Genomic DNA, 12,477 nt, shown 5'->3' with positions numbered 1-12,477 from the left:
AGAAGTGATTTATGTTTCGGTACTTTTTGAACATCTCCAGCACATTTTAACAATACCGTGATAATACTGATAACCGTGATAATTTTGGTCACTATAATCGTGATTAGAAATTTTCATACCGTTACATCCCTAATGCAAACCTTCATGCATTACAATGATAAAGCACCTTAATGAGCTCCTATAATCAGAGAGCAAGTGTCGCAGCATGTGTCCTACCTTGGTTTCTCCCCAGTTCCTATCTGACAGATGATGCTGTCCATCCACATCAACTGATCACGCACCATCCCAAAGAAGCGTAACTTGTCTGTCGCTGTGGTGATTTGCATTCGGCAGTCCTCACAGGAAACGAGCAGCTCTTTCCATGTCTGCATCACTTCATGTTCTTGCATGGCGATGGCTTCTGCTTTCTCCCCTGCATAAACTGTTCGGAGCTGGGCTGCACTCTCCTGCAACTGTCTTACCTGAGGAAATCAACCCTCTTTATACAAATGCTGCCACTGTCATGAACTGTATTTTATCATCAAGGATTTTAGAGATCTATCTACAAACTTTACATATTTATTTTGGACTCCTTGCATAAGGATGTGTTGCATCAGTTCACCTGTGTAACAAGTAGCTGAATATCACGTTCAAAAGTCTGCATAAGTCTCTGCAGAATGCTGGTATTTGAAGTGCCTCCTTGACATGCGCGAACCTCAGGTAACCTCCGCTGCTTATCCTCGATCTGTGCTAAAACCTGAAATACACACACAGACTCATGTAATTCCACATGAGTGCAGACACATGAGACCAGTGTGGTCTAAGCTTTCATACAGCATGAGCACTGCTCCTATTTATCATGTACACACAGTAAACACACAAACAGAGCTTAGACTCAGTCTCCTCAACACCTGCAGCATAAGAACAAACATGCCTCAGCATTATCCCACAAATATCACAGTAATAAAACAAAATATATACACAAACAGCTTCCCAGGGCATTAAGGAAAACTGGACTGTTATTCAACAAATAATATCATCAAGTACACTGCCCATGCAACATTCTTGGAAAAGTTGAGATCTACTCCATCTACATTTTGATTATTGTTCTGAATCCGATCCAGAAGTAGTCTTCGACAAAAATGGTAATTTCTCAGCTTTTTGTTCAAAAGGCTTATTTAGGAAACTTGCCCACATTCAAGTGTTGATAAAGAGAAAATACATGAAGTGCATAATAAAAAAATCCTGGAACTGGCTGCATATACTAGTTAGGTATGTTTTGAAGCATGGCTGCTGGTTTGAGCTGGTCCTTAGCTGGTCATGCGCTGACCAGCTTAAACCAGCAACTGTTTTTGAAAAACGCTGGCTTAATGCATTGCTATATGGTTGCTTGGATGGATGCATGTCAATAAAACAGATAGTTTAATAAACAAGCATTTGAAGAAAACCCCATGAGCAACAGTGACAGTGATAGTTAAGTATAAGTACTAGTCATAATAATGATGGCCTTAGCGAACCACTCAATTTAGATAACTTAATCAGATGAAAGAATTCTTCTTTCTTCATACCTCTCGGCAGTCAGAGAAGAACTTGTGTAACTGGTGTGAAGCAGCGAGCATCTGTCCTCGCGTCTCCATCAGCTCCAGCAGATCTGCCCAGGCCTCGTTCACCCCATCCTTCCATTCAGCGATGGTGGCTGCATCCGCATGACCGTAATCTATGAGCTCATCAACCATCTGGTTGACAGCTGTGACCCTCTCCTGCCCCAGGCTCCCAGTCTCCAATGCAAACTCTGTAAATTTCTCCTGCAGAATCTGAGGATCAGGATTTGACTGTTAAAAAACCACGGAAGAATTACCAGAGCTACAGTTGATCATGTTTCGGAGCAGATAAATATGAAATAGCTGAAGCAACTGACCGTGACATGCTCGAAGTCCTGTCCGAGTTCAGTGGAGCTGGCGATGACCTCCCTCTCTGCGATCCACTGCTCAAGTTCATCCACCTCTCTGTTGAGCTGATAGAGCCAGTACTGCTGCTCCAGACGAGACTTCCTCTCCTCCGCCAGGTCCTTCAGAGACACGTACAGCCTGTCGATCTGAGACTGTTGCTTACTGATCTGCTCACTGAGGCACAAGCACACACACACACATACTTAGATTTCATTCAAAGGAAAAAAATCAGTGAAATCTGTTACTCTTGAAAGGTGTTGTCACTGGAGTACAAAGAATGGCATCTGTGATTGCACAAAAGTGAAAGTAGATAAGCCAAAAGATTGTTGTGTGTTTGTATGTTTGATTGGGTCAGCAAGTACTGCTGCGCATTTACCAGTCTGGATGTCCGAGCTCCAGCAGCTGTCTGCACTGCTGAGAAAGCATCCCGATGGACTCGGCATAGTCCTCTATGGTCTGCTCTAGCGCCAGCTGTTTCTTCAGCAGCTGCAGAGTACTGGCTTCATCCTTAAGCGAGAGAGGACACAGATCAGATACACATTGCTCCAATGTCATCATCTATCTATAACATCGCAGCATCCCAGAAAACTTCCTAGGTATCCTTGCCTGAAACTAAAGTCCTTAAAAAAAGTTGTATACACAGGTCTCAAACAATTTAGATTTTTGGTCCAAAAATGGTTCAACAATTTCCCTGGCCCCAGCAAAAAAAAAAAAAAAAAAAAAAAAGATTTATTATTTATTTATAAAAACTATTTATAATAAAAATATAAATTATTATAATTAATTATAATTATTGTTAAAACATTTTACATCTTTTAAATGCATTTCTGTGTTTCCTAGTCTAGCTTTCAATAAACCTAGCATTGTATTCTACAAATATAGTACAGTGATAATAAAATATTATTACAATTAATTCATTATTAATGATTTATTACATTATGACAATTAATTATTTTTGCAACACTTTTTTTTATTCACAAATTTTATTTTTGCACATTTTTTTGCTCATTTTCCTTGCTGTAACCTAGTTTTCTAATAAAATCAGCACTGTTTATTATGAGAATATTGTTGACTCTGTGATGAATTGCTTATGTTCCTCTATTGTAAGTCACTTTGGATAACAGCATCTGCTAAATGCATAAACGTAAATTAGATTTTTTTTTAGATATATGTACTGCACATACCATATATAATGTACATAATGTATGTGTGTGTGTATATATATATATATATATATATATATATATATATATATATATATATATATATATACGAGCCAGAAAGCTAACATTTAGTTTATTTGATACTGTTTTTTTACTTAAACAATATTTTACCCAAGACCTATCACCCCAGTATGGCTGTTTCCTGCCCCCACATGACCTGTCTGGTCTCTTCTCCCACCTTTCCCTTCTCCTCATTCATCATGTGCAGTTCCTGCTCGCTGAGCCAGGCCTCCACCTCTCCTGCATCAAAGTAGTACTGCTGCGCCTGGTACATGACATCCAGCCGGAGCTGCCGGTGCTCGGTCTCGGTCCACAGCACCTCCCACAGCTGATGGAGCTGCTCCATACCGGCCCTGATGCTGTCTGCCTCTGGACTGCGGATGGACGCGATCACACCTGCTCTCTCCAGAACATCTTCCACATGTCCACGATGACCTTGAAGCTCTCTCTGCAGACTCTGAGAGGAGATGACCATGAGAAACTGTTCGTATTTCATGTTTCTGTTCAGCACAGTTTTTTGATGCTGTCTTACTTGATTCTTCTTCATGAGTTGCTGTACAGCTTGTAAACTTGTGCCATGTTCCTGAGAAGTGGCCATTGGAAGACGCTCTTGAATCCACAACTGCGGACAAACACATTCACAACATGTTGCACATTTCAAAATGTATTGAAGCTAACAGTTATAATGAGGTAGCTAGACTCACAATTTCATCCTCAAGGTCACGCCCCACTTGGTGCACTTCTTTAGAGGCCAGCAGGATACGACGTCTCTCTTTCAGAGGCTCAATCAGTCGTACAATTCGGGTTTCCACCCCGGCTTGTCTCTCGCACACCTTTTCTATCACCTGCCCCTGCTGAGGGATGGAGGCCGCCTGCGCCTGTAGCTCTCCAACCTCTTTATACCACTCCTCCATATGACACTCCATCGTCTGTTAGAGGTGAAGATGGAGTGAACATGACGAATGAGCAAAAGAACATCAATGAAGAGATCGTTTGAAATGTAGAACGGGAAAGACGGACAGGAGAACGAGGTGGATGTCAAAGAGAGAAGGTTGGAGAAATACACAGTTCGGCACAGTGGAGCACAGTTAAAAATGTTGACAGTATAGATTGTGGGAAAGAGGAGAGGAAGAACACCAGAAAGACCAGAGGAGACAGGAAGTGAGTTATGACATCATCATAAACTTTTCAAACTTCCAAAGAAAATGCTCATTAAGGTTAAAATGTGCTTGTAAAAAGCTTAATTCCTTAAAAATGGCAAATAACACTAGGTATGATAGCAAAGACATACAATAAACACTCAAAAGTTTGGTGTCAGCAAGATTTTTATAAAGAAATGAATACTTCAGCAAGGATGCATTACTTTTATTAAAAGTGACAGTAAAGACATTTATAAAGACAGAATTTATCAAATATTTCTATTTCAAATAAATGCTGTTCTATTGAACGTTCCATTCATCAAATAATCTCGAGAATAAAGTATCACGGTTTGAAAAATATTAAACAGCACAACTATTTCAACATCGATGATAACGATAATAAATGTTTCTTTAGCAGCAAATCGCATATTATGAATTATTTCTGATCATGTGAGACTCGAATTCAGCTTTGATCACATTAAATTATATAAAAAAATTTAAAAGTCAGTAAAATAATACATTTTAAAATATATTAAAATAGAAAACAGCTATTTTAGAATGTAATAATATTTTGGATCAAATAAATGCAGCCTAAATACCAAACCCAAACTTTTGAATGGTTAGTGTAAAGAAAGATCCACATGCCGCAACCCATTGGGGTCAGAAGCTACATAAATTAAGACAATGAAGCGAACCAGAGTAAATGACCAATCCAAACTCATATATCAAGGGCTACAGTAATTACAGTAATGGGATTCAAACCTGTGACCTATTATTATACTATACACACCATTTTCATTTTGAAATGAGATGCAGCAATTCATTGACTTAAACACAGTTAAACTAAATGGAGACAGAGAGCTAACATTTTAAAAAATATATATTTTAGAGCATTTTTAATTACAGTAAATGCTACTGAAGACAAAATGTTTGAAATATGCTGATGTATAAAAGGACAGGAAATATAACACAATAAAAATCACACTCCCATACACACACACACAGGCGCTTCATAGGACTGGTCATTCTGAAGTGACCGCTACCTATGATGTACATATGAAATATATTCTGGTGAAGACTGATGGGAATTCAAAGAAAGTAAAAGCAAATTGAAGAAAGAGAGAGGGCATGTGCAAATCAAGAAAGCGAAATGAAGATGTACAATACCGCTGATGGTGATGAGGGTGGAGTGATGTGGGGACAGAGCTGAAACTGAACTCAGATCAGCTGAGAGCCATGGCATGCTGTCAGAGAGGAGAGCCACACCAGCGAAATGAATTACACTCATACGGTGGACAGTGATGAGGCTCATATTACCAGTAAATGCAGCAGTGGAAAAGAAAATAAAAGTCTTCAGCACAGGAAAGAAATAAAGAGCAAATTAAAGGCACGTTGGAAACCAGCAATCTGACAGATCAAAAATAAAAGCAAGATCTGGAGGAAACGTCATCTTGATGCACAAAGCATTGCTAAACTGAAAGCTGCTGATACATGTGTCTGTAAAATAAGAGTAAAGACCTGTAGTTTCTTCAGCTGCTTGTTGACAGTGGTCAGGTCCTGGCCGTAGTCCACGTGTGCCAGCTGTCCCTCAAGCTGCTCGAGTCGCTGGTCCAGGTTGGAGTAGCTCTGTACCAGCAGGTCGGCCCGGTTGGCCTCGAACAGCTGCCGGGCTTTGGCTTGTGTGGTGCTCTCCAGATCCTGCCAGCACTCACGGATCTCCTCCAGCTTCTTCTTCACCAGCGCGCTCATCTCAGGCTTCTCTTGCATTAACCGCTGGCCCTCCTGAGAAAAGCGATATAACACAGAGAGAAAATCATCAGCATTCAAAGGTGAAAACTGTCATGTCTGTTCCTCTAGCGGCACAAAATGGAACTGCAAAAATAAATGATAGCTTCCAGGGGCCTGTTCCATAAAACAAGTTTACCAAATAAGCCAGGCTTATTTAAGTAATTCTGACTTATTTTCACTTGATTTGGTTTCTGAAAGCAAAATTACCATAGCTCAAGCTCAGTCACTGTGGCAGCTTATGCTGGCAAACTAACCCGGGGGCTGTTCCATAAACCAAGATTAGAGTATAAGCCAGGCTTATTTCGGTTAGTCAGGCTTATTTTTGGTAGATTCGGTTTCATAAATCAAACTTAAAAAAGTTCAAACTCAGTTACCCCGGCAACTTATGCTGGCAAACTAACCTGGTCCGGAGCAGGCTAACTGTCAGGCTAAGCTGAGCTCCTCTAACTCTGACCAATAGGAACGCATCCATATTACCACTGACTCTCTCACATACAGTCAGTTTAATTTATTATCGGTCCAAAAATAAAAGTATACAGAAAATACACCTTAAATAATCCAATAAATAAAAAATAGGCTACAACCAACTGTATTTAATGTATTGTGCCCAAAATGTAGGCGAATGACATTTTAACATAGTTAAATCAGAAGTTTCTAGCCATGCAGCCTTTCTCTGTGAATTTATGACAGCTGTACCTTTTATGGTTATTAGAACATTAAAACATTACAATCTAAAATGTCTCTTTAAAGCATTAAAGCATAAAAACACAATCAAAAGTTAAAATCACTGAATTAAAAATGTAAATTTATAATAGAAATCAGAGTACATTTTAACTGATAAGAGGAACACACATTTAACTCATTTGAGCTAGTGATTAACAGTTGCTGCTATCATAAAAATACACTTATATGTAGTCAAATTCTATGTGTCACATTTAATGTCCAACAACAAATATTTTAGCAGAATGTATATTTTATTCAGAATTCTTGCGCTAGTATTCTATTCTGCTCTGTCTGTGTAGCGCGCATGCGCGCCGCAGCGCTCGTTCTCTCGCATAAGCCTCGCCCACTCCTGACAGCTAAATGGATATATTTGCATGGCTTTCTGACATTTACAGATGTAAAAAATATACCTGTGACGTATCAGTTATGCACTGAGGAAAACACAATGTTTCAAATGCGTTAAACGGCACAAATATTCGCTGTTTGCTATGGTGGATCGATTTGATCCATGATCGACATTAAGGGCTGCTTCAGAATAAGCGTGCACGTCACATTATCCTGACTCACTGAACCTGGATAGCATTAGTCAGATTGCGTGAACTTGAATTGTCGTTTATGGAACCGCTTTAGTTCCGATTGATTTGTTAGGTTATTTCAAGTCAGGTTTTGGACTTTAATCCCCGCTTTTCTTAGCGTCTTTTATGGAACAGCCCCCAGGTAGGATTCCCAAACACTGCTGCCCTTGTTAAAAAAATAAATAAATACATTCACTGTTAGTTGAATTATTAGCTGAATATGTTTTCAGATCCTCATTTGCATGTTATTTATGACAAAATTATTATAATAAATGTATATTAAATGTAATTAATTGAACCTAAAAGTGCTTTTTTTACCCAAATATTACTTTATATGTAATTTCATAGTTGAAGTAATGATAAAACTTGTATGGCATGTATTTAAACATTTGTAATTTTCTAATGATAAAGTTGCAATTCAGGACATTTTAATTATATTATCGCTAAATGTAATATTGAATAACACACTACTCTTAAAATTACTTTACATATGCTTTATGTTGTTCAACACAAAATAAGTGTGTGTATATATATATAAAGAATATGTAACTTTATTTAACTTTTTTTAAAATATGCTTTTACGATTTGAAGTGCACTACAAGTGCACGTTCAATACAATTAAGTGCATTTCTTTTTCACAAGGGTGTAGTATTATATATATATATATATATATATTTGAATGTAAAATGAACTTGTGCAGTAAACTGGCTGAGTCATGACTCGAACTGAATCAATGAATCTTTTTTTAGCCAGTTCAATTAAACTGAAAGACTGGAATCAAACGTATCAGATTTCCCAACACTAAACAAGCTCATAAAAGCCAACATGTTCCAATATGGAAACAACAATAGCATTAGCAGTCGTGATGACAACATCCTCCATCTCTGCTTTTAGCACAAAATAATACACTGGCCAAATCTGATGAACTAGTCATTATCAGCTCACAGTGATCATAGCTCGGTGTAACAGAGTGCTGAGGACTGTGATTCATATGAGTACAGTCGGCCGCGTCTGGACTCCAGACTACCTGAAAGAAAACGGCACCTGCGTCACTTCAGATCAGCTCAGGACAGAGAAAGCTGATCTAATGATGAGAGCAGATGCTCCATCAGAGACACACACAGATTATAAAACTGCTGAAGTCTATTTGTTCCTCAGACACTCATCTGTGCCTCCGCATTTAGATGATAAAGTAAGAACTAAAACAGTGCATAGTTTTAAAGCTATTAGCTACTTTCACTATTACCACACTTGTGAAAAAGAAGTGCGCTTAATTGTATAGAACGTTAACTCTACTTGCTGATAATATAATATTAATTAAATAAAATAGCACTTTAGTGTACTTAAAAAGAGTACACGTAAGTACACACTTAAGTGCACTTTGTAATAAAATCTGAAGTTGTAAAGTGCATTTAAATTAATGTTTTAATATTTTGTCATTCTTTAAAGAAGTGCTGTACACTTATTTTGATGTGTTGACTGATATACTAAAGCACATGTAAAATGCTTGATTAAATGTAGTTTGTTATTCAATCATTTAAATGTAATAATTACGAATGCTTAATTGCAAAAATATTTAAATACTTGACATACAAGTTTCAATAGAAATGAATAGATATTTAAATTTATCATTAGCAATGTTTCACATTTGCATACTTAAAGGGATAGTTCACCCAAAAATGAAAATTCTGTCATTAATTACCCCTCATCCTCATGTCGTTCCAAACCCGTAATACCTTCGTTCATCTTCAGAAACCAAATTAAGCAAATCCGTATTCGGAAAGGCACAGAAAACGAATAATGCGTTCCATGGAGCCACAAAAGGTACATGGTTATCCGCTTGCTATCAGTAGCCTTTTACATTACAGTACATAAAATTTCAAATACCTCTTAAACAGAGAGAGATGACCGATAGGACAATGCCGAATGATTTGCAGATCCTGAGCACCACTGACAAACATCTAATCTTGTGAAATGTGTGGCAAGTAGTACCGCTCCTTAGTAGATTAGGCTGCGTGTGATCGCGAATCTCAAAAGTGAAAGTAAAAAGTAAACACGCATTCATAAGTGATTTCAATGTCCCGCATATTAATAAATATATTTCCTGAAAGCACTGAAATATATTTTTCTCATATATATTGTATTTATCCCCTTTACGGTTGCCGTAGTACACATCATTACCTTTCCGAATACTGTATTTGGATTCGGGCACGTCCCTATTTCTGACCCTGACAACAATGCAACAGAAAGGTTGCCAGACCAGGAATGTAGTAAGGACTTTGTTAAAATAGTCCATGTGACAACAGTGGTTCAACTGTAATTTTACGAAGCTATGAGAATACTTTGTGCGCAAAGAAAACAAAAATAACGACTTTATTCAACAATTCTTATCCAGTGTGCATCATCAGCTGTTTATGAGCAAAGGAATTCACGCGCATGCGTCAAATGTTTCAGTTGCATTGCTGTCTATGGAGGATCAGAAAGCTGTCTGATTTCATCAAAAATATCTTAATTAGTGTTCCAAAGATGAACGAAGGTCTTACGGGTTTGGAACGACATGAGGGTGAGTAATTAATGACAGAATTGTTATTTTTGGGTGAACTAACCCTTTAATATACTGTTAAATATTTTAACAGTATATTATTTACATAATAAGTACTCTAAATGTGCTAAAGTGTACTTGTTTTTCACAAGGGTAGTGCTCAAAGTGTTAGGGGTTTGATCCTAAATATTAAGAGTTGGCATGTAACTCCCACCTTGTAACCAATCAGAACATGCTAGTAATTGCATAGCAAAATAAAAAAAACAACAACTCAAAACATCTTACCAACCACATAGCAATGACCTGCAAACATCCTAACATAATGGACACAAACGTTTGCATGGAAAAGGTCAACAACCACTCAAATGTTCTGTGGAATATGTAAAAACCTATTTATATTTCATTGTTTCTGTTTTGTTTCATTGTTCGTTCACCAAATACTCTTGTGCAAAAGATTTTTTGGCGAACGTTGTATTTGAATGTATTAGACAGGTCTACAGAAGCTGGCATGAGCGCAGACTAAACTGGTACACCTCACACACACACACACACACACACACACACACAGCCCCTCCCCCACCTGATCTACACACAGAACACGGGGTCCTAAAACACACATGCACATACACACGCATGCAGCGTCCCTCCCCCAACACAGCCAACCATTATAATTCATCCTCTCTGTCAGGACTGGCTGAAGGGAAGGGGGCTGGTACAGCGATACAGCAGGGACCATGGAAATGATGCCCATGAGCTACAGGAATCAGACCGGCTGCCTCACTCACTCACACACACACACACACACACACACACTCACACGCACTCACACGCACTCACACACACACGCCGACAGCCAATCAGTGACATCACAGGCTATCTAAAGTATGTGAAAAAAACAATGCTAGATGCATGTAGCTATGAAGTGGAAAAAAAGGAGGATTTTGTGGTAAATTTCAAATAATTACAAAGAAACAGCAAGTAGTACATTGAAATAAACATGAAATTTTTAAGTTGTATGTGAATGCAGCACAATTTTCTTTGTTTTATTTACAACTTGGATAAATCTTTTTTTTTTTTTTTTTGCAGTTTATGCACAGCATATGTTATCCAATTAAAGCATATTTACATAATATATTGAAAAATGAACCCTTTGACCTTTTTTAAACTCTGGGTTAATAAAATTTAAACACTGGGATAAGCAGTGTTTCACATTTATGAGTCCTGCTCGAGTTGCAGTGCTAAACTAAATTATGCTTATTTAATTAAATATTCATGCTTTTTAAATATGAAAATGTGAGGTTAACCCAGAATGATGACTCTAATGATTTAGCCCACAATGACATACATAATGAAAATAATTATTAATACTTCTTTAAAACTAATTATTTATTTTATTACTACTTGTCAACATGAAACCTTTTGAGTCGGAGCCAAACATATATGTGATTTGAATACTGCATAGAGGCATGTAACGGCAGTTTCCACATTATTAGCGTCTCTCTGTGATGTTGCATATGTGCAATCTGATGGGAGTCTGTCCCAGTCGTGCATGTCACATTGCAACAGCTGCTGCCAAGTCTTTTTTTATGTGAGAAGAAAGCTGGGAAATAGGACAAGTGATCTCTAAAGGTTACATTAGCTGTGTATTATAAATGGATATTTAGTGCTCTGAATATGCCTGAAGATGAGATAAGACCACTGAGGCTGAGAAAGGGGGTGTTGACACCGTTTTCAACTAAAAACGAAAAACTTTTCATTGTCTTGGCCGTTCATTTACATGACAACACCGTTTTGGGAGCCAGAAAACACAAATGGGTTTTCAGAGTCCACATTTTTTTAAAATGTTTTTAGTACATCATTGTTGTTTAAATGTACCCAAAGACATATGCTGTATGGGTGAATCACATGCCCAGTCATATTTCACCACAAAATCCATAGAAAAAAATGGACAGAATCCATAAAAATTAGATAGCATTTGTGACCCTGGAGCACAAAACCAGTCTTAAGTCGCTGGGGTATATTTGTAGCAATAGCCAAAAATGCATTGTATGGGTCAGAATGATCATTTTTCTTTTATGCCAAAAATCATTAGGATATTAAGTAAAGATCATGTTCCATGAAGATATTTTGTAAATTTTCTACCGTAAATATATCAAAACTTAATTTCTGATTAGTAATATGCATTGCTAAGAACTTCATTTGGACAACTTTAAAGGAGATTTTCTCAATATTTCGATTTTTTTGCACCCTCAGATTCCAGATTTTCAAATAGTTGTATCTCGGCCAAATATTGTCCTATCCTAACACACCATACGTTAATGGAAAGCTTATTTATTCAGCTTTCAGATGCCGTATAGATCTAAATTAAAAAAAAAACGACGCTTATGACTGGTTTTGTGGTCCAGGGTCACATTTTGACTTAAATTTCATGAGAATTAAGAATTCTCATTATTGAAAAGCATCCAAAGGTTTTACTTGATCACCATTAATTTATATAATTCCTAAAAGGTTCTCTAATTTAATACATTAATACCTATTTTTTTTATTATGTTTAATGCC

General features: G+C 37.4%; 1 protein-coding gene across 1 annotated transcript in view; it reads right to left on the bottom strand.

The window, feature by feature from the left end:
• LOC306843181 (spectrin beta chain, non-erythrocytic 4-like) overlaps positions 1 to 12,477 on the bottom strand; it is a gene marked incomplete at both ends in the record, with an annotated part of 59,892 nt that overhangs the window by 7,133 nt on the left and 40,282 nt on the right. Inside the window, 9 exons of the mRNA XM_079374485.1 lie at positions 217 to 461; positions 602 to 736; positions 1,548 to 1,793; positions 1,898 to 2,102; positions 2,305 to 2,435; positions 3,330 to 3,608; positions 3,684 to 3,773; positions 3,856 to 4,080; positions 5,809 to 6,072. Of these exons, the coding sequence (XP_079230611.1) occupies positions 217 to 461; positions 602 to 736; positions 1,548 to 1,793; positions 1,898 to 2,102; positions 2,305 to 2,435; positions 3,330 to 3,608; positions 3,684 to 3,773; positions 3,856 to 4,080; positions 5,809 to 6,072 (1,820 nt within the window). The remainder of the gene's footprint in view (positions 1 to 216; positions 462 to 601; positions 737 to 1,547; positions 1,794 to 1,897; positions 2,103 to 2,304; positions 2,436 to 3,329; positions 3,609 to 3,683; positions 3,774 to 3,855; positions 4,081 to 5,808; positions 6,073 to 12,477) is intronic.

The sequence above is a fragment of the Barbus barbus genome (genome assembly GCF_936440315.1).
Source record: "Barbus barbus genome assembly, chromosome: 23".
In the NCBI taxonomy this organism is placed as follows: Eukaryota; Metazoa; Chordata; class Actinopteri; order Cypriniformes; family Cyprinidae; genus Barbus; species Barbus barbus.
The sequence above is the reverse complement of the archived record's forward strand: the minus strand, read 5'-3'. Positions and strand labels throughout refer to the sequence as shown.